The 24,529-nt window shown below is 34.4% G+C and overlaps 3 protein-coding genes and 1 pseudogene across 7 annotated transcripts; 1 reads left to right on the forward strand and 3 right to left on the reverse strand.

The window, feature by feature from the left end:
* Positions 1–2,049: 2,049 nt before the first annotated feature.
* Positions 2,050–3,941, forward strand: LOC110821938 (tetrahydroanabasine acetyltransferase-like; annotated as a pseudogene). Its single transcript, XR_015813378.1, has 2 exons — positions 2,050–3,049; positions 3,107–3,941. The product of XR_015813378.1 is annotated as a tetrahydroanabasine acetyltransferase-like (transcript).
* Positions 3,942–4,393: 452 nt separating this feature from the next.
* CHLI1 (P-loop containing nucleoside triphosphate hydrolases superfamily protein) lies at positions 4,394–6,447 on the reverse strand. Its single transcript, XM_088207733.1, has 3 exons — positions 6,189–6,447; positions 5,960–6,066; positions 4,394–5,564 (listed from the first exon to the last, which is right to left on the reverse strand). Exons 1-3 carry the CDS (start codon positions 6,295–6,297, stop codon positions 4,512–4,514), a joined length of 1,269 nt encoding a protein of 422 aa, XP_088063859.1. The 5' UTR covers positions 6,298–6,447; the 3' UTR covers positions 4,394–4,511.
* A 4,353-nt stretch (positions 6,448–10,800) lies between these two features.
* On the reverse strand, positions 10,801–17,204 carry LOC110821940 (nudix hydrolase 15, mitochondrial). The gene is made up of 4 exons (XM_022051917.2): positions 16,730–17,204; positions 16,118–16,260; positions 11,932–12,051; positions 10,801–11,286 (listed from the first exon to the last, which is right to left on the reverse strand). Exons 1-4 carry the CDS (start codon positions 17,064–17,066, stop codon positions 11,062–11,064), a joined length of 825 nt encoding a protein of 274 aa, XP_021907609.1. The 5' UTR covers positions 17,067–17,204; the 3' UTR covers positions 10,801–11,061.
* An 805-nt stretch (positions 17,205–18,009) lies between these two features.
* IQD9 (IQ-domain 9) lies at positions 18,010–24,046 on the reverse strand. Of its 4 annotated transcripts, none has more exons than XM_088207117.1 (6): positions 23,750–24,046; positions 23,118–23,228; positions 22,524–22,679; positions 21,058–21,285; positions 18,756–18,869; positions 18,010–18,664 (listed from the first exon to the last, which is right to left on the reverse strand). In XM_088207117.1, exons 2-6 carry the CDS (start codon positions 23,190–23,192, stop codon positions 18,284–18,286), a joined length of 954 nt encoding a protein of 317 aa, XP_088063243.1. In that variant the 5' UTR covers positions 23,193–23,228; positions 23,750–24,046; the 3' UTR covers positions 18,010–18,283. The 4 variants fall into 4 exon arrangements, with proteins under 4 accessions (XP_088063243.1, XP_021907809.1, XP_021907810.1 ...); XM_022052117.2 differs by having other exon boundaries at positions 23,771–24,041; XM_022052118.2 differs by lacking the exon at positions 23,750–24,046 and adding an exon at positions 23,509–23,655.
* Positions 24,047–24,529: the final 483 nt, after the last annotated feature.

The raw sequence follows: 24,529 nt of genomic DNA on the forward strand, positions 1-24,529 counted from the left end.
AATTTATAAAAAATAAAAATTCAAAATTTGCAATTAATACTTTATTTTAAGTGTAATTTTTAAATAATATTTTGTTTACTTTTTATTAAGTTAAAAGATTCCACTGCTTTAAGCATATGTCTTTCAGAAATTTCAAACATTAACTAACTTGTGGTAGTGCTTAGTTATTATTATTATTTTTTTTTTGAAAAAAGTAGGTTAAATATACAATATGATATTATCATTAATTAATTATATTATTATATTTTTATTTTGAAAATACTTAATTTATAAATTAATAAAATAAAAAGTTAACAAAATTACTTATCAAAAGTATTATTTACCACCTACAATACAATTTATATCTCAAGAGCATCTATTTTTAATTTTTAATTTTATTTTTATCAAAAAATTAAATAGAAAGTTGGTTGTCGTTGAAAATTATCTGTTTTTTTTTAATCCCAATTTCTAATTTTTTTGTTTATGTATTATTGTTTTTGTTTGATTAATTTTGTGTCAATTTACTTTTTATATTTTCAAAAAACTACACGAGTAATTCATCTTAGTTATCGGACTTCGATAGCATTTATATTTATTCTACCTAACTATTAATGTAATCATATAACTTAAGTTTTTTTAAAAAAAAACATTCATGTATCAACCGCCATAATTTTCAGGTGACATAAATATACAATATAATTTTTAATTATTTTATTAAAATATAAAAATAACTATTTTTTTTTTTTGTTTCGTTTCAACATGTAATTACGCTTCAACGTTCTTTGTTGATGAGAGAGTTATTTTGAGCGAACTCACTTTTTTTTTTTTGGAGTCTTCTCTCTATAGAAGTCTCTCTTCTTATTTTTCTCTTTCTACAACTTTTCTTTACCTTTTTATTTCTCTCTCTTAAGTGCTTTCTATTTTGAAAGAAAATAAGTGAGAATAGATGAGTTAATGCTATAAAGATATAAAAGAAACCCATTTGTCAAGGACTTAAGCCGCTTGACAAATGGAGGTTACAAATTTAAGTCGATTTATCTGGGTCTTGTCTTGACTTGCTCAAACAGGCCAATATACTACTGACTCTTTTTATGTCCATACGGTTATTGCGCGAAGTAGAATGAAGGTTGCTTGTATTGAAACTAAAGGAGAATAAAATAAGAATAAACTCAAATGAGAGGCAAAGTAGATGTTGATATGAATTTCTTGATCTAAATTTTCGGCTAATATATCAACTTTTAAATAAACAAGTTATAGTAAAAAGATAGTCATGAATTCTTGTATATTAAACTCAATATTTATTGGCTTCCCCATATAATAGGTAAAAAATCCGTATGTATTATATCCGACATTTATAAGCTTTGTAGATAATAAGGTAATTCAAATTAACTAATACGAAATGTAAAAAACATGCAATTTTTTTCAACATTCTCTCCCTCAAACTAAAAACTTTTAGATTTTAGTTTATATAAGTGCAACTTTTTCATTAATAAGAATTTTTTTAAGTGTAAAACACCCAGCAATTTTTTCAGATTTTTTTTTTTTTCCTTTTAAAGAAAAGAGGTTTGAGAAATTTTATAAATATATCAGTTACTTGATCTTTACTCCTACAATACTTCAAATAAATTACACTGTCATTCCTAAGAACTCTTAAAAAATTATAGTAGCTCATTTTTGTTTGAAATTCAACACTTCATTAATTTCCACTTTAATTCTCTTCATTAATTTCGGGTTTTTTTTGTATTTGGAGTAAGTCGATTTCATTTCAAATTGCTATAAATTATTGTACATATTTTAATATCAGTATGGATGAAATAAACATATTCTTCTTCTTGATTTTCAAGTAAATTATGGGTGATTTATATTCATATTTTATAAATTCATGTAAAGTTTTATAATAATTATCATAAAATTTTTTGAAATAATATATATAAATAATATTTTAACAAGAACACGCCGAAATGTAAACCCATTTTTCTTGAATTTATAATAATCCATCTGTTCGTTTAAACAAACAAACTCCAACGTACATATAACTTTTCCCCCTTTGCATTTGAAAAAGAGAGGCAATGGGTTTGAGGCATGCTCCGCGTCTCCCCTTCTCCACCTTCCTCAATGCACTAATCATGCCAAGTACCGTGTTTGGCAGCCATTGTCGTGTCTCAAACAATTCAAACTGATATCTTCTACTCTCCATAAATTCTCATCCAAACGAGTCCTAAGGGCAACTCCATTCTTACTTCAAGCAACAAATTAAATCTTCTCAAAAAGAAAATGCAGGTCAAAATTACGGACACCTCTCTCGTCCTCCCCTCCGTGCCACCGCCTCTCTCTTCTCCCCCACCTCGACAATGACCCCCAACCTCAACGTCACTTTCCGCTATCTCCGCGCTTACGTCAGCAATGAAGCAAACTCTGGTGACCTCCTACCCTTCGGCGTCATCTCCGCCGCGCTCTCCTCCGCTCTCGTCTCCTACTATCCACTCGCCGGCTCTCTCCGCCGCCGTGCTCTGGATAACCGCCTCTAGTTAACCTACGAGATCGGACAAGGCATCTCGCTGGTCAATGCTACGGCGGACTGCACGATGGAGTCGGTCAACTACCCGGATGGCTCGGACGTAGATTTGGTTGAACAGCTGGTGCCTGACCCGAGCAGGGAGGAGGGAATGGCTAAGCCGTGTATTTTACAGCTCACTGTGTTCGAGTGTGGAGGATTTTGTCTCGGCGCGGCGACACAACACGCGCTTTGCGACGGTTTAGGGGCCAGTCTGGTTTTCAACGCGGTGGCGGAGTTGGCCCGTGATGCGAACCGGATTTCGGTTGAGCCGATTTGGGAGAGAACGAGTTTGTTGGGTCCGAGAGAACCGGTCCGGGTTCTTGCACCGGTAGGAGAATTTTTGAAACTCGATACGGGATTTGAACCGTACAATGAGGTAGCTGGATGGGTTGGTAGAGAATGCTTTCATGTAGAGGAGGAGTGGTTGAAGCGGTTGAAGAGTTTGTTGTTTCAGAAATCTGGTTTGAGCTTTACCACGTTTGAAGCTCTGGGTGCATTCATTTGGCGCGCAAAGTGAGTTAATTTAAAATTAATTAAACAAATTATGTTAATTAATTAATTTAATGACAGAGTTGGAGCTTCGAGGATTCAAAGTGAGGAGCAGGTGAAATTTGCATACTCAAATCAACATCAGGAAACTACTTAATCCACCATTACCGGCTGGGTACTGGGGCAATGGTCGCGTCGCCATGTATGTCTCGCTCACAGCCAGAGAATTAACAGAGCAGCCACTATAGAAGACAGCAGAGTTGATAAAGCAGATTAAAAGCAATTCAACTGATGAGTATGTACGGTCGTTTATCGACTTCCAGGAGCTGCATTACAGAGATGGGATTAGTGCAGGGAAAGAAGTGAGTGGGTTCCCGGACTGGAGACACTTGGGTCATTCCACAATGGATTTTGGTTGGGGAGGTCCTGTGAATGTTTTGCCACTCTCGACAAATCTCCTTGGTAGTATTGAGCCTTGCTTTTTCTTGCCTTTTTCGTCTTCGTCGGTTGCAGGGAAAAATGATAGCTTTAAGGTGCTGGTGACTTTGCGCAAAACTGCCATGGATGGTTTTAGGGAAGAGATGGAAAAGCTAGGAAGGGGAGAGCTTGTGTTGGACTGATATCAATAGTTTTTGGTTGGAAACTGGGAAACCGGAGAGCTTTTCAATTGCTAGTAGAGGCTAATGAATAAATCGTTAATAAGCTTTCAAATGCTGGTTTGGTTGATTTTCAGAGAGAACGCCAAAATTCTGGAATGGAGCTGAACCCTAAACTAGAACCCTAGATTTTTGAAGTGGGATTTGCTTCAAAAATCTTTTTCCTTGGTTTACTTACCTCGTACATAAAACTGTAATTCCAGAATTTTCTATGAAATTTCAAGATAGAAAATAAATTTATAAACCGTCTCAAGGCTTCAGTTCTGCTACACACTCTATTCTTGCAGGCAAGTTTGCTTCTTTGAAGCAAGAACTAAATCCTGAAACTGGTAATTTTTGCAGGCGAGGCTGCTAAAAAATGACAAAGAAAAATCCTGAGAGGCCGGGGCAATCTTCAACTACTAACAAGGGGCTTGTCATGGATGTTTGAAGCCAAGGTAACCCATGATAGGCTACGAATCTTTCTCAGAGAATGACGATCTACTTTTCTTCTGTAGAACATCGAGGGTGAGGGAAAGTAGAGTTAAACCCCTGATTAAGTATATAAGAAGAGCAAAAGCTGTGAAGAGAAGTGACAGGAGGAGGGAATAAAGGGTTAAAAGGTTGAGCATCAATAAGAGATACCAAATGCTGCATCCATATCCAATTTCTCTTCTGGTTTATTAGAAGTCTCACATTATCATAAATCAAGGAAGTATACTTAACCAAATGGTAACATGAATATTGTCTATATTTGCAAAAATTGAGTGGAGTAGGAGGAGATCAGCAGAAAGAAAACCAGTTAAAAGGAATTACACATAGACCAGCAAAAATTGCACAAGTCAACTCTCTTAACTAAAAACCTCATAAAATTTCTCAATCACAAGAAGACCTGAGTCAATTGACTCCAAGGGATCCTTCCGGAGACGGTGTCTCAGACAGTTCGGAATGACAGTAGCAACATCTTCTGCTGTTACCTTATCTCTGCCTTTCAAAGCAGCAAGAGCTTTCGCAGCCCTATTAGTCACTATGTCTCCTCTCAATCCATCCACATTGAGCTCCGCACAAACTTTGGAGATTTTCACTTTTAGATCATGATCAATCTGCACTGAAGAGAGAAAACTTCTAGCTGAAGCAATTTGTTGCTGGAGCTTCTCTTGTTCAGCCTTGTAAGAATCTCGGAATTCCTTTGGATTTCTGTCAAATCTTGCTCTCTCTTCAACAATTTTCACTCTTAGTTCTGCATCCCTTACTGTCCCAACTTGTGCATGCATTCCAAATCGATCAAGTAGCTGTGGCCTGAGCTCCCCTTCTTCGGGATTGCCTGACCCAATTAGGATAAACCGGGCAGGATGCGAGATCGAGATACCTTCTCTCTCTACTGTGTTCCATCCTGAGGCAGCAGAATCCAAAAGAACATCCACTAAATGGTCATCTAAAAGATTAACTTCATCAACATAGAGAATTCCTCTATTAGCTTTAGCAAGAAGGCCTGGCTCAAATGCCTTTACACCCTCAGTTAGGGCTTTCTCAATATCGATTGTGCCACAAACCCGGTCTTCTGTAGCACCCAATGGCAAATCAACCATGTTGATCTTGGTCAGCATCACAGGCAGTTGATCCCCTCTCATAACACTCTCTCTAACCTCCATACCCATCGATTCTGGGTCTTCAGGATCTGAGTTGTAAGGATCACCAGTTACTACCTTGATTTCAGGCAGTAAATCAACCAAGGACCTCACTGTTGTGGATTTCCCAGTTCCTCTGTCACCCATGATCATAACACCCCCAATCTTGGGATCAATCACGTTTAGTAAAAGGCATAGTTTCATCTCATCCTGTCCTACTATAGCGGCAAATGGATAAACAGGTCTCTGGCTTTCCTTTGCTGAAGTCTTCTGGACCTGAAAATCACCAAGTCATAAAACCCCACTATTCTAATATCAAAACTGATTACTTATAGTTCTGTAAAACCATATATACTCATTGCTCAAGCTCCTCCAGGAAATCTATCCTCAAGGGACAAATTTCATTTTCTTTTCAAGTGACTTTACATGGTGATGATTAGTTGCATTTGCAAATTTAACAATAAACCCACATCAAATTAAATTTCAACAAACATCTAGAATAGACCAAATGCAGTCCAATCTGATGCAAACACCACAAAACTACTTAGTCATCAAGAAAACATTAGGGCAACAAACTATTGTTAAATCTTAGAACAATAAAAAAGATTACCCAAAAAAATTATCCAAAAATAACTTGAAAAAATTGAAATAAAAAGCAAAAGCGTCCATACCTGTTCCACTTCTGTTGCAACGTTGGTAACTGCAACATGGAATGGAGACCTCCCCTTTTTACTCTGTATCCCAATGGCTCCATAGAAGATTCTCCCATGGCACTGCCCTGCAAAATCACCAAACAGGGATGTCACCAAAACGATATTAACTATTCACTACCCCTTCTTGATATTCATCAACATCATCCCAAAAAGAATGGTGTACAACGGTGAAATGGGAGCAATGTACCTGGGCAGAAGGAGAAAGAAGAAATGGACTGCTTGGAGGTAGGAGAAGAAAGTGAACGAGAAGCTAAGATTGCAGTCGAAGAAGTTCCCAGTATGGACGCCATTGACATAAACTTTGAACGGGTGGCGTTCGGTCTGTCAAAATTCCATGGAAGTAAGTTGTTGGGGAGCTTAATATGGTTTTTATTGGTCTGTTTGGTTGTGGATAAGAGGATAGATTTCGGTCCCGTCTCCCAAATTATCTTTGCTTCTCTGCTTGGAGTTGGCGTTTTCTCTTTCTAAAAAGCTTTTAAATATTAAAAGAAAAAGGAAAAGAAAAAAGCAAAAGTAGCGGCTGAAATGAAAGTAAAATATTTGATTTTTGTTTCAAGGAGAGTTATCATATAATTGCAATTTTATGTTTATAAAAAAATGTTTGAAATGTATTTGAGTAAATTATATAATTAAAATTACTTATAATAGCTCAGCTTTGCATATTATTCCTCGTACATTGTTATTTATATATATTTTTTACTAAAAACTTTAGATTCAATCGTATATATTACTTAAGATAATAACGAGAGTTGTTATTTTTATTCTTTAAAATTGAACAATTTTGATTTAAAAGAAATAATTTAACAACCTCTCTCATGGCATACTAACTTTGAAAGAGTTTCTATTAAGGATTTTTCACTATCATACCATTTTTCAATAGCATGAACTATAACCATTTAAAGTATCTAATGAATATATATATATATATATTATCAAGAAGTAGAAACATGTGGAGTAATTTTGGATGGTGTGAACATCCTTATGGACATAGAAAATTGTGTTCAATTTCTTAAAACTCATAAGAAATAGACTAATGAAAAACAAAACTGTTAAACTAAAACAAAGGCAACGAATATGAGTTATTGCACTTCAGAATCGAAAAAGTATAAACACATCTATATGTATGCAAACACCAAAAAAAAAATTTAAAAAAAACTTTAAAGTAACATTCAAATGGACAATTTAAGTAAAATAATGCATAATGTTGAACATTTGGTAAATAACTATAAGTTGTTCAAAATATAGGTAAAGAAAAGTATTAAATAGATGTTCTAGGTTGACAACATAGTCAAAAATTTTAAATATATAGAAGTCACAACTAAAATATAAATTTAGTCCTTATAGTAATAATAATAATAATAATTACATAATTATATACTTTTCCATTATTACATCACCTAATTTTATAATTATTATTATATATCATTATTTTTACTTTTCTGTTTTATTTTAACCGAAAAAAAATAAATTAAGGATGAAACTGAAAATAATTTTGATAAAAATATGTAGAAATTTGGGTTCTGATGGTGTTTTTGAAAGCAAAATTAGAATAGGAGGGTCATAGTGCAAATAAAGAAAATTTGGCGACATAGGACCGCCCAGTCAGCAAGCACGAAAAATCAGAGTGCGCCATGTGGCAAGGCATGCTGACTCGGTGCCACGCGGGAGGTCACGCTGGTGATCTGCGTACCCCACGATCAGACAACCCATGAGCGATTCCGCGCGCGTAAACGGTCCAGATCCGTTTCCTTCTTAGACGCGATCAGACGGTCAAGATCAAACGCAATAAATGACCCATATTTATTTGTTCCTTAAGAGCGATCGGACGGATGAGATCAATCACGATGGACAACCTAGATTAATGCGAGATGGGTATAAATATTTTGCATCACACTGAACTCGAACCCTAGCCGTCAGCCTCCAGCTAGAGAAGAAGAACCAGACGTTAGACAAGGGAGTCGACCGCCGATCTTCGCCGTACCGGAGCCACCTCCGACTGCCAAAAAAGGTAAATATTCTCCTACCTGCTCGGAATTCAATTGCGAGCACCCATGTGGTCATATTGGAGCAAAATGAACGGTGGATGAGTTGAAAACTACGGGTAAAGCCCGGTAGAGTCGCTGCGGGCAAAACTCGCAACCTCCTCCAATGAGCCCCTTCTTGTTTCCCATTTCGTGTGATTTTTTTACCATTGTATTCATCGTTTGGTTTTTTGCAAGTTGACCGAAGAAGGAATCCCAGCGGAGTTGTCCCACCCGGAAACCCCACCACTGGTAGGTTTCTATTTTTTGATTTTTTTCAACCAACTGAGGTCCCCTAACATATTTTTCCGCAGGAATATGTATAAAGTCAGCTGAAACTGGCCAAAATCGGTCGAAAACAGCCTGGCTAAGGCAAACTGTCGCTACGGCAGTGGTGCCATTACCAGAGCACGGTGATGCCGCCGTGCTGAAATCTTAAAATTGGCCAAAAATAATTTTTAATACCGATTTTGAGTTTTTAGGATATTTTTAGGTACGTGAAACATGTTTAATCTCTACAGAAAAATTCAGAAAATCCAGAGACCATCAGTAGATGCAATAGAAATTTCAATATTTCATAGACCAATTCGGGTAATAATTCCTCACCCTATTTCCTGTTATGGAATTGAAGCTTAATAATTAATAATATGGTATTTTGTGAAATTTAAAAAACTTTGAGAATAATTATATGCCACTAATGGAGGCAGAACCGGTTAGTTATTTATTTATCATGTTTAACTGATCATTTAATTTTACAGCTTTAAATACATAATAATATATTGAAATTATTAAATGATTCAGTTGTACTTTCTTGATGTATATATCGCTTGTCTTGCGTGATTTACGGTTGATTTGTGAAATATGAAATTAATATGCAAATGAAAAATTGTTTGATTATATGATTAATAAATAGTTGTCTTACTGGATATCTTGAGAGATGGTGGACGGATCGGGTACTTAGGGAACCCTATCGTGAACGTTACCTCATACCGAATGGGGTATCGAGGGAATGTATTTTTAATGCTCATACCAAACGGGATATGGGAACGGCCCGATTCACCATCACATCGGACGGGATATCGATGGATGGTAGTTTTGACGCTCATATCGGACGAGGTATGGGGACGGCCGGTTAGTTGACAAGTTTGAATATTGGGTTTACGCGTAATGAGACATCTCTATGGATCCCCAGAGATACCAAAAAGCAGATAAAGAAAAATTGTTGTTCTTACTCACTTGAATATGATATCATAATGTTAATTGAGTTATTGTCTCTATATGTCGATTTTGAAAATCTTGTAATGGTAAGTATGCAATAAATAGTTTTCCTTATGATAAATAAACTTATTTAAATTAAGAGTTCTATTAGTCGTTTTATGATTTTTACCAACCTTTAATTTCTGTATCGGTGAGTAGTGTGATATTCTTATTGGGTTAGTGCAGCTCACCCCCTCCCCTATTAACCATTTCAGATCAAGATTCAGATTTTAATCAGTAGGAAGGCTGTGAGTAGGTGTCCCCCCCGCATCTTATCAATAACTAATGAAAGTTAACATCCCTACAACATTTATTTGCTATTTTATAAACTGATATGAAAGAGATATTTCTGTACCCTTATTGGGCATGCTAATTTATGTGTAAGGAATATAAACTTAAACTCTATTGTTTCTCTTCCGTATTTAAATTATGATTTTATTTTTATTTAAGTTCCATGTCTCTACATTTATCATGTCAAATAATAGAAACTTACCTGGTAATGAAAACTTATCTATTGAGTCTGCTTATTCTTTTCTTACTACTACTAATTTTTCAAGGGGTTGCTCTTACCTCCTCTCCCTAGATCTCCATTTTAATCCATTTTAGTTATGTATATCATATTTTTTAATTTATGTAAAATTCATTTTATATCTATTTTAATTACAAAATACAAAACTTATATATAAAATGATAAAATTGAATTCATAAAATACCATATCCTCCGCACTCCATCAAATTTGATTGACCTTGAAATACATTATTCTATTCCATATTAAATTGCATATGAACTCAATTTCCATAATCTTCTAACAAAACTTGGGATACTTCTAGCTTTATATATATATATATATATATATATATATATATTTACAATGTTTTGGGGTAGGCATCTTATACTCTCCCATTTTATATATTCTCTTTCTCTCCAATAAAGTAATTCTTTTATCCAAAAAAAAAAAAATTCCAATATTCTAGTCTAAATTATATCCAAGTAAGTCTACGAAGAACACTAAGAATTTTATCTATCCCCCTTTACTCAGATTTCTTAACCAGTGAAACAAGGCAATAAAATATACAAGTAACAATGAATCACCCTCAAAGAAACTCAAGAAACACCAACCAAGCTGATGATGCCACAAGTTTAAAAGAAAAACCAATTCAAAGAAAACATAACATTTTCATAAATGACTTTTTTTTAAAAAAAAAAAAAAAGATTGCAATTCCCAGTTCCACTTCTGAAAAATCAAATAGAATACAATTACTCAAATTCATCAGAAACACCATCACAGACTAAAACTTCTGTCTGTTAGGTACAGGCAACTTGCAGAAGCCGAACGCCGAAGTCAGTTTAACCGAACACGTTACAACTTTCTGTTTCTACATTCTCCCCTTAATAACCAAACGAAGAGACTTAGTCAAGAATAAGTTCACTCCAGATGTTGGTAGTCAACAGATCCAAGCTTTTACCATACAAAGTCAGAGATTTATAAAAATAACAAACTTAAAATTGAGAGTTAAACATAAAACAGAAGATTTGGGATCATTATATAATAGAGGGGCTGACCTGGTGAAGTAGACAGCTCCAATGATTTTACTTGCAATTTTTTTTTCAGCGAAAAATTCGTTGAAACTTAAAGCTAGATGTCTCCCTTTAAGACTGAGATTATCTGGCTTTTTAGTTTATGACATTTTATATATTTGAATAGGTTACATTATTTTTACAGGTATTGAAGAGTTGAGTCTAATTCAGAAGATTAATCCCAAATAATAGATAAAAAAAATTCAAGGTATAACAGTATCTTTGCTTACAACTGTAGGGAACTTGAACTTTGGATTCTGCTCCACGAAGTCAGGCGGCCGCTGGTAAACCACTGATGCTGCCCTAATTAAAATTCCAGCAGTTAAGCCCCATATCAAATACTTCTTATTCTCTGTTTCATAGTCAAAGAAGTGAATGAGATACTTTTCTCCCATCCACTCTCTCTCCTCTGAGCTCCTGTTTTCATCCTGCACAACATTTTTCATCCAAAATCTCTTTTAGAAAAGTGAAAAAGGTAACTAGAAGAAGGTGTTAAGAATTCCTCAAGAAATGTACTTAAAGCAGTATTTCTAAGTAATTCTTTAACATCTGAATGCTGATTTTAAAAAACAAAAATGGATAATTGGGGTTGTGAAAGAAATGTACGTGAAACACTACGTACATAAAATAACCAAGAACATCTAGGTGCTGATTTAGAAAATAAATGGATGTATATGATCAAAGTAGACCGTAAAAATAATAAGTATATGGTAGTATTTCTGCTGCATATATGAATGACGGTGCAAGAAACGTAAACATTAGAGATGTTTTTTTTAGATAAAAGAAAAAATATTATTAAAGAATAGAGAAAGAAAGAATACAAAAATGAGGATAAGATATCATCTAGGACTTCCTGGAAAAGGATAAACAGTAAGCATTAAACATGTTAAGAAGATAAATTCTTTAGATCAGTATACAAAAGGTTGGGAGAGATGCGTTTATTATTTTACTGCTTATAAGCACACAATAAGTAGACTAGCCAATGGATAATCACGCAAGTAAAATTGAATAGGGTGCTTATAAGTTGCTTTTAAGTGAAGCCAAAATTGTTTAAATAAGCCAAAGAGAAAAACCTTAATAAACATTTCCAAGGGTGCATCGAAGACTGCTTCTACTTCAGCAGGATTTGGGGATGGCCTGAATGCACTCTTGTCACTTAATATGCCTATTACAGGGACGACTCTCAGGAGATGCTGCAATGAAAAGCAGTGATTTGAGAACTCGTAAGCACACTAAACAAGGGTTGAATTCTAGTTATAAGGAGATACAGATATTTGATATTGCCCCGATGTATTTTTTTAGTTACAATTCCCTATTCAAAATTCTTATCACGTCTCAGACAGCTGGAAACAAAAAGCAAGTTTAAGTGCTTTATTACATTCAAGCATGACAACATGCAACAGAGAGAGAAATTCAGTGCTCAAAACATTCTTTCACAAACTACATTACGTTTGCAGCTGAAGAGCAAGTTTGGGCTGCATCAAAACAGTTGGGATGCCAAAGCTGGAGCATCTATTAGTCACAGAAGATCCCAAAAATATATTGCTTCTGGAAAGATCAATTGATGGGGTTAGTGCCCCTCGCCTCGATCTTTTCCTAAGATTTATAGATTTTTCGCGAGACATAATGCTCCAATGGCTTCTTTCTTTATTACCACAATGAGTAAATTTTTCTAGAAACCTTTTTCTTTTCAGAAATCCAATGATCTTAAACCATTAGAATTGAGATCTTTGATTACTTGTTAGACTCTTTTCTTCCCAGTATGATATCTTTCATTACTTGTTGGGCTCTTTTCTTTCCAATTCTAGTCCTGATTATAGATCACAGTCCATTTACTCTTCAGGAGTTTATACTTGCAAATCTTTTTTCTCTTTTCGGTTTCTTGCCTTAGTCCTGCCATAAACAATTTTGACTTTTGCCCTTCTAAAAAGTGAAAGTTCTCTTTAAAGTGAGACTGTGATTGCCAAATCAAGGTTTTCTTCTGTATGTTCCTTGTTTCTTTTTCGTGAATTTGACTTCTTTCCTTTCTAGTTTACTTCATTCCTTTTAGTTTGACCTAGAAATTCAGTTTCAGTAGCTATTGTTTCAGTACCACTTATCTTCACTTAGCTTTTCCAAATGTGACATGATTTAATCAAAAGATAGAAACACAGAACTAAATAAGAAAGCAATAGAAACGGAGTCCCCAAAACATTCCCTTTATGAGGAACTCCTCTTTACAGTAAAGGTAGGGGTTGACAGAAAATGTTCCTAACACGCTGGAAACCAGATTCTAATAAAACAAAATGCTTGTGAGCTTTTCCTTCCAATGAAAAAAGAAAGTATTACAAAGAAGAGAGAAAGGTACAAAAGTAGAGGAGAAAAGCTTTCCTAAATTAATGCAAGAAGAAAAAAGTAAAGAACAATGTAGGAAACAAAACCCAATACACCTCCTTCAAGGCGCTCTACAAAATAGTCATAGAAACATCCCCAAAGAACCAATGAGCCTTAACCCAGAAAAGAAATATGGAAAACCAATATCCCACAAGAAGACAAAGAAGTAAAAATCCTAGACAAGTCTAACACAGCACTCCATCTAACATCTATAAACCAACAAAGAAAACTCATCTTCAAAGAACCTTAGCTTCCTTAATTCGCCCCAAGCCCCTGAGAAATGTAGAGAGGGAACACCCAAGGGAGAGGGAAACAAGGAAATGATGAAAAAATATCAAAAACTTAAATCAAAGTCTCCATACCTCCTTATAATGCAAAAAGAGATGGCAACAGGACTCGGCTTCCCTAAAGCAAATCACACCCATACAAAGAAAGATCACAATTAAGTTTGCGAACTTCCACTAAATCATTAGTATTGAGTTTGTTCAGAGCAGTAGTCCAAACAAAAACCTTAATTTTAAAGAGAGTTTTAGCCTTCGGAAATACACTAGCATAAGTCTCATTATGAGTATAATTATGCTGGCATGGGTAAAAAAGGATATAAAAGTGAGCACTCAAAGAATCCAATGTCCAAATTCTATTATTGGGTTGTTAAAAGAGAGTAAAAGGCTCAAGGATATTAGTGAAGAGGGAATAACATTATACTCATGATCATTAAGATTCCTGAATAAGAACAAGTTTGAAGAGGTTTGTAAATCAAGTTGATGGATAAAGTTACAGATAGGAGTACTCGTAAAATAATAGTTTATGGAGGCATAGATAAAGGATAGCAATGGATAACCAATCCAAACATCTTTTCACAACAAAATATTGGAATTGTCTACCACTTAAAGGATTGTTTTTAATTTTCTATTACTTGAATTTGAAAAAAAAAACAATCAAGTTAGTATGAAATAAATGATATTTTCCATTATTCTATTAATTGTTTGACATTGTCAATCATATCTAAATAAGTAGAGCATTCGTAATTTTGCCAAACTGTATTGGTCTTACATTTTATACACATATCAACTTTCTCTGAAAGATTTATTCCTAAGAAGGGTGTTGAAATTTAATTTTAGATTTATTTTGCACTAACTAATTAGATAAGTTCATAAAAACTAATTAAGAAAGTAAATCATGGATAAACTTGAGTTGACATGTATGATATAAAACAAATGAATTTGCTAAAAGAACTAGTGTCAAATTTCTAGCTCAAATTCAGCCTACCCGAAACAATATTGTATATTATAGTGATGAGGTCCAACTAGGAACTATTCACTTAATAAACATGTATACTATTATTATCTGTAATTTGATATATTATGGTGTTATTTATGTTTCCAAAAAAATATATTATGGTGTTATTCAGTCACCCTTTTCCTTAACTGTTATATCACTTCCTCTTTTCGGGAGTTGAGGAAGAGGCAAAGGTGCTCTAGAGAGGCTTTCTATTTGTTGGGCTATCAGTGTTGTACTTGGAGAGAAACATTCTGCTTCCTAAAAATAGTTTTCAAGATTGTTTTTACCTCTTCCACTTCTTCGGGATAGATTGACCCTCTTGGCTTTTCTTTGGACTAAGGCTTGCAGGTCTTTGGGTATTTTACAAAGAAATGGGCCTGAGATGATTGTATATCGATGGTATATCTTCTTTTTGTTTCTCTTTCCCTTTAAAAAAGAATAATTGTTTAAGAGCATCTCTTACTTGCTGATGTTGTTCTCTTTTCTCTATTGATAATATTTCTTCCTTCATTAAAAAAATTATGACTTACAGCTGAATTCATGCAATTATACAGCAAATAATAATGAGGCTTACAAAAAACTAACGGTAGTACCTCTAAAGAACTTATGATAATAAATCAATAAATTTTTATGCAGTGTCAATTACTCTTATGGCTTTTATGTAATTAAGTAGAAATTAAATACATGACTTCAAAAATAACAATGATAATAATAATAATAATAATGAGGGGGTTAAAAAAGACAATGTAACGAGAGTAAAGATAGAGGGGCATGGCTAGCTAGAGTTCAGAGCCTAGAGGGGATTGAGTATGTTGACCATTATTAGGAGGGGAGAAAGAGACACGAAGAGGCATGCATTTCCCCTGTTTGCACTTTTGGAAAATATTTTTCTTTATCACAAATTGTCTTCTAAAATTTCATTTTAAGCAAATATGAGAAAGTTATAACTATTTTCAAGAACTAATTTTTTTTTTGCTTTCAAAACTGAAACATAGTCCAAAAATGAACAGGTGCTAAACGGTGCAAAATAGAGAAAGAAGTGACTATAAATTCAAATGTGGATGCAGCTCTCTGCTTGCTTAGAAGTTGCAATCTAAAAATTCTCAATTGCATAAATTTCTTCTCACTCCACTAATCCGACATGCATTTGATCGAATTTTCAAATCCAACCACCATCAACACTTTGGATAAGAGGTAGCAATGGTTTGAGAAACCACAAATTTGTAAGATACCCGGGAGAAAAATATGTCTAACCATCCAGACATGCAGCTAAATACTATTGCACAGCACATTGAAAGAAATTTTCTATTAGAGTTAGGCTTAGCAAATTTACTATATACTTGATTGCTACTTGCAATTAATACAAACAATCCTTAGGAAAAGATCGCCGAATACAAATTTGGTTTAGATTCACGTCAGAAACAGTAGCTAGTTCCTCCATGTTAAGATCAATATATATAATTCCAACCAAGCATCTTGTCATAAACAAAGGGTAAAACTTTCTTCTTAGACTAAATTTCACTCATCAAACGACAAGAAAGCATTGCACACTTGAAATTTTGGTGAAAGAAGTAAGCAAATGAAATAAAGTATTGACAAAAATACCTTAGACAGAAATGGTTCAAGCACAGTAATGACATTGACAAGTGAGGGATCCAATCCAATCTCCTCCTTTGCCTCTCTTGTCGCGGTCTCTCCATCATCCTTATCACCCTCCTCAGCTTTTCCACCTGGCAAGGAAACCTCTCCTGCAAACGAACACACCCACTAACTAATTGACATTGTTATCAAATATCCATTTGCTTGCCCAAAGGGGAGACCAAGGAAAATTTTAAATTTCAATCATTATATGGTACCATTAAAATCAATCACCTTAAACAAGCCTCCCCAATTTACTATTTCTTTTTAGAGATTTTTCACATAAAAGTAATCAACATCAAATTGTCTACGAGACGATTGATTTTTACCCCACTGACGTCTCTTTCATGTGCACTTAATACTAAGGAAGAAACCGAGAACTCGTTAATTGCAACCAAAATTAGCAAATGAATATTTTCATAACCAATCTTCCAAAGGCATAAAACTCAGTTCACCTGAACTATACCATTTTGTTTCCTTTTGCATTATAATCAAATAAAAAAGAGCGAATTTTTCCATTTGTTACACAAATTTCCAGAAAACCAAACAAAGGGGATCAGAAGCTGCTCTGAAACTAACCCGAGTGAGTCGACAATCCGGATGACCTCTTTGTCAGTATCACACGCAAATCCCCAGCATCTCCTTCGAAAAGACAGATCAAAACAGCAGCTCTCTTGGGTCTAAACTTTTCTAGGCGTTGGGCGATCGGAGTTACAGATTCCTGAAACCCAAGTTGAGAAACAATTTTCCCTGCATTTTCTTGCACGCGTTGCTCCTCGATTTCATCGTAAGAAGAAGGTGGAGCCTTGTAGAGACGCAGCTGTTGCGCCAAGGTCGATAGTCTACTTGATGCTGCAACACAAGTTGTGGGATCCATCAGCTTGCAGAGTGTTACTCTCTTCAAGATTGAGATCATAAGGAGCAATTGAATTGAAACTGGAGCATTGAAAAAGTAAAGAATGATTTTATGAGTCCCTTGAAGGATGTCATCAGCATAACTGCGCAGGAAGACACGAATGTTAATGATGCAAATTCCGGTAATTTCTTGGAAAGATTTGCTTTTAAATATATATATATATATGTATTAAAAAAGATTTGCTTTGAATATATCTTGCTTTACACGTGTTTACAGAATGTTTCAAATTTAATCATAAGTTTTTATATTTAATATTGAATTAACTGTATCTGCCTCAGTTTAATTATATTTGTGTTAGTTTAATTATAAATTTTGTATCTTTTTTTATGAAATTTTTTAAAAAATATTTTAAATGAAAATATTATTTTTATTCAAATTTTTATAATATCTTATATTGTATTATGGTTTTAATTCTATTCAAATGAAATTTAAATGAACCCTATTCTTTTTCTTTTCATCCTGAAAATCCCACAACATAGAAAATTGTTCTTGACAAACTGTAAAAGCATGCCTTGGATTTAATTTGTTCTTGACAAATTGTAAAAGCATGTTGATGTACAGAATACTAATGGAGAACTGTCATTTTATAACAAGCCAAATGTTAAGTTTGATTGCTAAGAAAAAACTAATTTTGTTACATTTCATATTATTCTTACATGAAATGCATTGCTATGACATGACAAAATCTTGAAGTAAACAGAGTCAAATGATCTTAAGTCAAGGAAACCAGGATGTTTAAATCTAAATACAATCTACTATTATTAATTATTAGTTCAAATTACAAGGGATAATCTACATATCAAAAGTTCCTTAACAACTTCGGGCATGCGGCGAGCTTGCTCCGAGACTTCTCAGTCTCAGTATCTGTCAACAGATCCTAAATCCGTCTACAGATTCCAGGCAAATTTCGAAGGGAGAAACAGCATTCCAACCATACAACGAATCACCCGACAAAAACATATATACATTATAAATATATTCTTTGTTTTCAGGATATACAGATACAAAATAGAAAAGAAACATAAAATAGTTTATCACTCAGACTTCAAATCTAGGTATGCTCACTGATGTATAATTATATGCTCAAAAGCAGGCATAACATTATTTTGATCATGCCTATGCACAAAATCAGATTTAATCATATAATAAATAAAATAAACAAAACGGATACAACCACTCATCTGCAACATAATTAACGGAAATAGATGGATGCTCTTTCAATCTGTTCCTCGAGTTTGGCTAGACAACTCAATCTGTTCTGTTGTGTCCTTAACTTCTTCTGCAGCTTTACTACTCCCTTCATGTTTAGCTGGCTTTTCAGCAGCTGGATATGATAATCTTCTGGCTGGCCTTGTTGTTCCTTTCCCATTTGACAGAGCAGCTTTTGCTGGAACTGGTGTCTTTGTTGTTGGTGAGTTGATGCTTTTGGCAGACTTGATTGTTGATCTATTTTGCATTTTCTTTGGACTGCTGGACTGGAAAGCTACACGTATTTCCCATGGACGAGCAGTAATCCACCTTTCTGTCCAGCTCCAGCCCCAGTTGGCTTTGCCAAGTTCGTAGTTACCGAGCCCATTGGGACTTGAGTTGGCCCTCCACTGCCAATCACAAGTTTGGGTTGACTACTTGATTCCTGATGGCAAAGTAAAAAGTATGATAGAGTATAGTAGCTTTTAGAAATAAAAATACCTGATGAGAAAAGGCATATGCCATGGCCCTCTCCCGCTTAACTGATGCTTCTTCTCTCTGGTATATCCTTGCAAGAATTTCATCCTTTGTTTCTGATCCACCGCACCATTCCACCTACAATCCACTTAAACTATCACCACGAGAATTGTTTTCAGTGTTTTGAAACAGGCCCTTACTTGAGTGGAATAATTTGTAGACATCAAGGAACTTCGAAAAGGATGAACAAATTCTAGCACTAGATTTCAGGACATGAAACAAATGAATTGCGTTGTGTTTTTTTTAGTTAAATCTTTAAGTTAAATCCTGAGTCAATGTTTAGATACTACCAGCATAAAAAGAGTAGTAGGATTCCAGTTAAGTGAATCCATTTCCCTTGTTTCATCTTGTAAGAGCTAAACTCTCTGGTTGAACTAAAATATCGGTATTTTAATAGCTATAATTAAATGCCAAGCTTCAGTCTATAGCTACAATTTTCTTATGCAGGCTAACCAGTTGAAAATGTCCAGGAATATTTAGTTAGTGGGTTACTTCACTCAATGGGAAATCAGAACTCTGAACTAATGCAAAAGATACATGTTAGAAAATAACAGGTGTCATCCGAAAAGATTCTATCTATAGGATTCAAATTACCACATTATGTATATACCAAAAAACAAATCTTACAATTGCTCTAAGATGATAGGAAGGTCAAAGGAACCATAACTTCTTTCAGTGTCACTTACCCTAACACTTCTCTAAGTTGAAGAAACAGAGAAAATGAACTCAAACATCATTTTTCACATAAAACAGAAAGAAACAAGACTTGCAGACCACTCATCCAAAGAGTGATTTTTAGATAGCAGTATAAAGGGAAAAAAGAAATTGTAATTTGGCAAGATAAATTGTTTTATAATGAAAGAGAGGCCATATCCAATCATTCTGGAGGCTAGGCGTGTAAGTTGTTTGGTGATGACCCTCCAAACTTTGGTTTGGATTGAAAACCAAAAGAAAACTTTTAATCTGGTTTCAAGTTTGATTTGGAAAAATTTTCAAACAAGCAAATCAAAATTCAAATCATATATAGTTGAAAATAATATAATATATATAATAAACTAGGAAAAGATATCCACCCTATTCGTCCTAAATACCTAAAATAGATTCTGTGTAACCTATTTTTCTTTTCTGTTCTTAGTTTTGCTATCATATATAGTAGTTGCTTATTTTGCGAGAAAATTTGTTTTCAGATACTCTGTTACTAATGTGGGCTAACATTGTAATGTAAGTTATAGAATTATAAAAAATACACATAAAAAAACAATTCAAACCAAAGCAAGCCAAACTAAACTAGATTACTTTGGTTCGGTTTCTATAGTAGAATGGTTCAATTTGATTTGAATTCTATAGAAACTAAGTAGTTTGGCTTGGGTATAGGGTGTAAACCAAACCAAAGTAATCCATCTGCACCCTGACTGAAGACAGTTAGTTCATTGTACAGGATTTTCTCCATAGTAGTTTTTCATTGGAATTCTGTAAACTCAAATTTGATTGGCATTCACTTTTAACAAAACAAAAGAACTGAGTCAAACAAACCGTCAACAACCCAAAATTTTTTTCAAACAAAAAAAGGTTAAATATGAACTTACAGGAAATGATGTCCTGAATTTCATTACATGCAAGGTATTCTTTTTATCATCTTATACTAATATTATGTTCATCTATTTGTTAAAAATTTGATAGCAACCAATTATCGCAAAAGCTTGAACTTACAGAAAAAAAAAATCAATCTATTCTTTATATCCTAATATCATCCATCATGCTAAAGCCCGCTGGGATGAATGTATGGATCATATTTTTTCAAAAACGATGTGAAGGTTAGGATTTGAAAACTAAATTTCAGGTTTTAATAACATGTTAAGAATTGATTTTGGATAAATATTCCAAGATGTAAACTTTATTAAATTGTTCAATCTATTATTCATATTATAATATTTGTTTTTATGAACATATCTTTGTTGTTCAAATTCTAACATAACAAATGCATGAGGCCTTCTAAATCAATTTGACTTCCTAATTATTATTAGATTAGTTTGGACATGAGTTAGTTTTGAGTTTTATCTTTAACCAAGTGCACGTCAAAATTTCAACTACACCGAGACTTGGTGGGTATACTAAAAAAATAAAACAGCCATAAATTCAATTGAAAGTTCGGATCTTGTGCACAAGGATTAACAAAGAAATTTTTAAATCTTATTTGTTGTTAATTTTAAAGCATGCAAGAACCAATGTTTTGATCAGCAAGAAGCACTTTTCTAATGACTCTAACCTCTAAATCATGAAGCTTTGCCTCAAGTTTCAACTGATTCTCCAATTTCTTCTGCTTAAGCCGGCCTTCTGTGACCATACAAAGTCGCCGATCTCTGATCTGAGATTTTATTCTGCTCCAAGCATGAAGATAGCTCAATGTAGTTGTACCTTGCTTTTTAACAGAATAATTTTGGGTCAGGTTCTGTAATCTCACTCTCCCTTTCAGACGACGTAAACCTTTTCTAGCCTGCATGATGAAAGAGTAGTCAGTAAATGCATACTTTAAGACGATGCTAGAACAAGAAAAATATATTTGAGAGCATCTAATAGATAAAGGAGAAACATCATAAGAGATCAAAGTATCAGCTCCATATCAATTTATTGTGAAACCCAGAAATGATGAAGGTGCTTATACATGGAAACATAAGTTAAAATGGAGACCTAAATCGCTCCTCTTCTAGAAAGGAAACTTCAGAATTCTGAAGGTTTGTGGAGAAAGGCTCTACAGGTTAATATTGGCAGTAAACAACCACTGACAACAATCAGCTAAAAACTTGGAAATATGTCTTTCTGAACAAAGTGGGGCTAGTTAAACTGCATCAGTGAAACTTCAATTTATTTGTCTCTTTTTTTTGTCATGCTGAGTCTCTTAGAATGCACACCCAAAAAAATCAAATTACAAGAGCTGTAACCTTGACACAAGCATGACCCTTTAAAGTTTTATGCTCTCTTAACAGCATTGTCTATTCAGAGCATGAGAAGCAGAATTATGGACAGTAGAAATGAACTGTCGTGAGAGTTAGATTACAAAAGCATCCTTGGAAGACTGAAAACCTTCTCATGGATTCATAACATCTTACTAATATTATGACCAAACAAGTTGTGGATAATGATAGAGACTTACAGCAGGAAGTCTCATTAAATTAGCTTTCTTAAAAAAAATACCACCAAATAACCACAGTTACTACTAGTCATTGATTGCATCGGGATCAAAGAAGTCTGTCAAGAGGAACATGTTGCATGCTATCTATCAGTTATAGGCCAAATGCCAGATAACAAATAATTCCAAAGCATACACATAAAGAAATCTAGTTAAGCAATATTTTTACTCCATTTGGTTTATCTATTAATTTAATTATTTATGGTAGTGGCTTGCTTTATGAATTCATTCAATTATCAAGGCCTAGAAAAGTGAACATACGTATGGGCTAAACAACTCTTGGCAGGCATGCTGGATCAAAAGCTGTTAACTTAAACAGAAACTTAAAATCTGAGTGTACAGGATCTAGGTTGGATAGAATCCATGTGTCTGTAGTGCACAATAAAACTGGATTTTATTATTTAAATCAAAGCATGGAATTGCAGTATGGAGTCACCGATAGTGGCAGCTAAACAGAGAAAAAATGGATCACACTGAAAGAAGCTGAATCAATATTGAACTATAAATTTCAGAACGTATTTGGTAAAACTTGTGACTTCACCTACCACATAGGCCCTGAATGCAGTCTGGATCCTGATTGCTGCTAGGTCCTCAATAGGCAAACCAAGAGTGCCAGGAATTCCACCAGCAGAACTAGCACATGCTTTAAGTGGGTTTTTCTTCCATTTGAAGCCATTTGATTTTCCAGGAGCGGCAGAGCCCTATCTCAAAGTATGGAAATGAATAAGACAATGATATGGACAAAAGATATCATAATAATTTTTCCAAATTAGTTAGACTTATTTCCATACAATCCCAAGGTTTTTTTCCCCTAATACTAACTCATTAAGGTAGCTAGAAAACGAATTCAAATATACTTGTTCAAATAGTTACTTTCCATAATCTTAAATCAATAAATAATTGTTTAGGAAGAGAGTCAAAGTCGAACCTATAAATTGGGAATGAAGAGAGTAATCACCTTGCATGTCATGCCAATTGAAAATATGTTCAAGATTAGTTGTTCAATTGGTAATCCAACTACCAAATGCTTAGATTCTTTTATTTCCCAAAGTAAAAGAAGAAAAAAAAATCAAATTTGAATCGCTAATCCTAGATTACAGTAAGCTGAGCAATGTTAAAGAATTTGCAGGGTACTGTACCTTGACATGTTTTGAATTCTCCTCCTTCCCTTTCTTCAAGCTGATTATTGTCTTAAGGAAATTTCCAGAACCCATTTCCAGATTTTCTCAGATGTCTAACTTCTCATTACCCTGGAAATGACAGCATTTTCAATTTGTTCAAGAATATGAGTGATATTTGAACATAGCAAAAAATTAAAGTCGAGCATTAACACCATTTTATCATCTTCGTTCATACACATATACATAATCACCATTCGATCTATTAATAAGAAATAATCTACAAACCACACAGCTAAGTTCATATCACCCTTAAAGGCACCACCTTTGTTCCCCAATATAAGTCACAACTGATGGGGAGCTTCCATATTTTATATGAAACAAATAGAATATGGGATTTGCATTTGCATACCAGACACTCAATCACACAAAGCAACTAACATTGGAAGCGTTGACCAAGAAGAAGGATAAACAAGTAGTAATTTGTGAATGAAGCTGATTTAGCAATCGATTTAAGTGTAATTTATTAGCCAAAAGCAAGCATCTAGATCCAAGCCAGCACATTTCCCTATCAAGAAAAGGGCATTCCCCAATCACACCAACTAACCCAAAAAGTAAAAGTAAACAGCACAAGAAAGCAAACAGTGACATATCAAGGAACAAGAGTGACATACCAAGGCAGAAGCTAGTTCGCAAAAGGAGTGGAAAGAAGAGGTCTTTTACAAAATGGGTAGAGGTAAATATTCTGAGAAGAAAAGGGCGATGATTGATTTCCCTGAATTGGTAGTTGTAGACTTGTAGTGAGGATTAAGGAAGAAGGAAAGAAGGAAAGACAGAGGTTGGGTATGAATAGTGGAAGAAAGAACAAAAGTGGGTGTGTGAAATGAAGATTGCCAATTTGCCATGGCCCATTTACCAGCCTTTTCTTTTCTTATATAAAAAAAATCAAAACCAAATCAAAAGATGATTTAAAAAAACCACGATAGAATAAAAATGGGATTTTTTTATTCGAGTATTACGAATGGGACAGAGTAGAACAACTCAGGAAGAGTTTATAATTTGCTTGTGTTTATTAGAGGTTGAAAAATGAAACAGGAGGAGGGGGGCCTTAAAAGAGACTAATGAACAATGACAAAAGCTTTGATGGAGATGGGCTGCCTATCTTTTACCAGACTCGAGCTCAAATTGTCTTCATCTGTTCTCTCAAAAAATAAAAGAATTGCTTTTATCTGTAATCTGTTTCTGATTATAATATATCTTATCTGATTGGGTGCTTCCCGCTCTATTTACCTAACCGGAGTGTAATATACTACTGGCCGTTGATCTTCATCAAAGTAGTCTCTGTTAACAGCGAGGTCAAACATTAGCTGTACCGGATCCCCGTCACCCGAAAGACACGAGAAGGAAGCTGAAACAAAAATTAAATATTGAAT

This window comes from Carica papaya, chromosome 7 (assembly GCF_054855325.1).
Source record: "Carica papaya isolate Zhongbai chromosome 7, ASM5485532v1, whole genome shotgun sequence".
Lineage (NCBI taxonomy): Eukaryota > Viridiplantae > Streptophyta > Magnoliopsida > Brassicales > Caricaceae > Carica > Carica papaya.

What these genes read in the sequence shown, in the direction of transcription:
- CHLI1 (XM_088207733.1), bottom strand. Translation starts at nt 6,297, where the DNA reads ATGTCAATGGCGTCCATACTGGGAACTTCTTCGACTGCAATCTTAGCT. An exon ending in TTCTTTCTCCTTCTGCCCAG is followed by an intron (nt 6,067 to 6,188) that starts GTACATTGCTCC and finishes GTGATTTTGCAG; the next exon opens with GGCAGTGCCATGGGAGAATC. An exon ending in TTGCAACAGAAGTGGAACAG is followed by an intron (nt 5,565 to 5,959) that starts GTATGGACGCTT and finishes GGTGATTTTCAG; the next exon opens with GTCCAGAAGACTTCAGCAAA.
- LOC110821940 (XM_022051917.2), bottom strand. Translation starts at nt 17,066, where the DNA reads ATGATCTCAATCTTGAAGAGAGTAACACTCTGCAAGCTGATGGATCCC. An exon ending in CGGATTGTCGACTCACTCGG is followed by an intron (nt 16,261 to 16,729) that starts GTTAGTTTCAGA and finishes GTTCGTTTGCAG; the next exon opens with GAGAGGTTTCCTTGCCAGGT. An exon ending in TTGAACCATTTCTGTCTAAG is followed by an intron (nt 12,052 to 16,117) that starts GTATTTTTGTCA and finishes TTTTCATTGCAG; the next exon opens with CATCTCCTGAGAGTCGTCCC.
- IQD9 (XM_088207117.1), bottom strand. Translation starts at nt 23,192, where the DNA reads ATGGGTTCTGGAAATTTCCTTAAGACAATAATCAGCTTGAAGAAAGGG. An exon ending in AGAATTCAAAACATGTCAAG is followed by an intron (nt 22,680 to 23,117) that starts GTACAGTACCCT and finishes ACTTTGAGATAG; the next exon opens with GGCTCTGCCGCTCCTGGAAA. An exon ending in CAAAGCTTCATGATTTAGAG is followed by an intron (nt 18,870 to 21,057) that starts GTTAGAGTCATT and finishes AGTGGATTGTAG; the next exon opens with GTGGAATGGTGCGGTGGATC.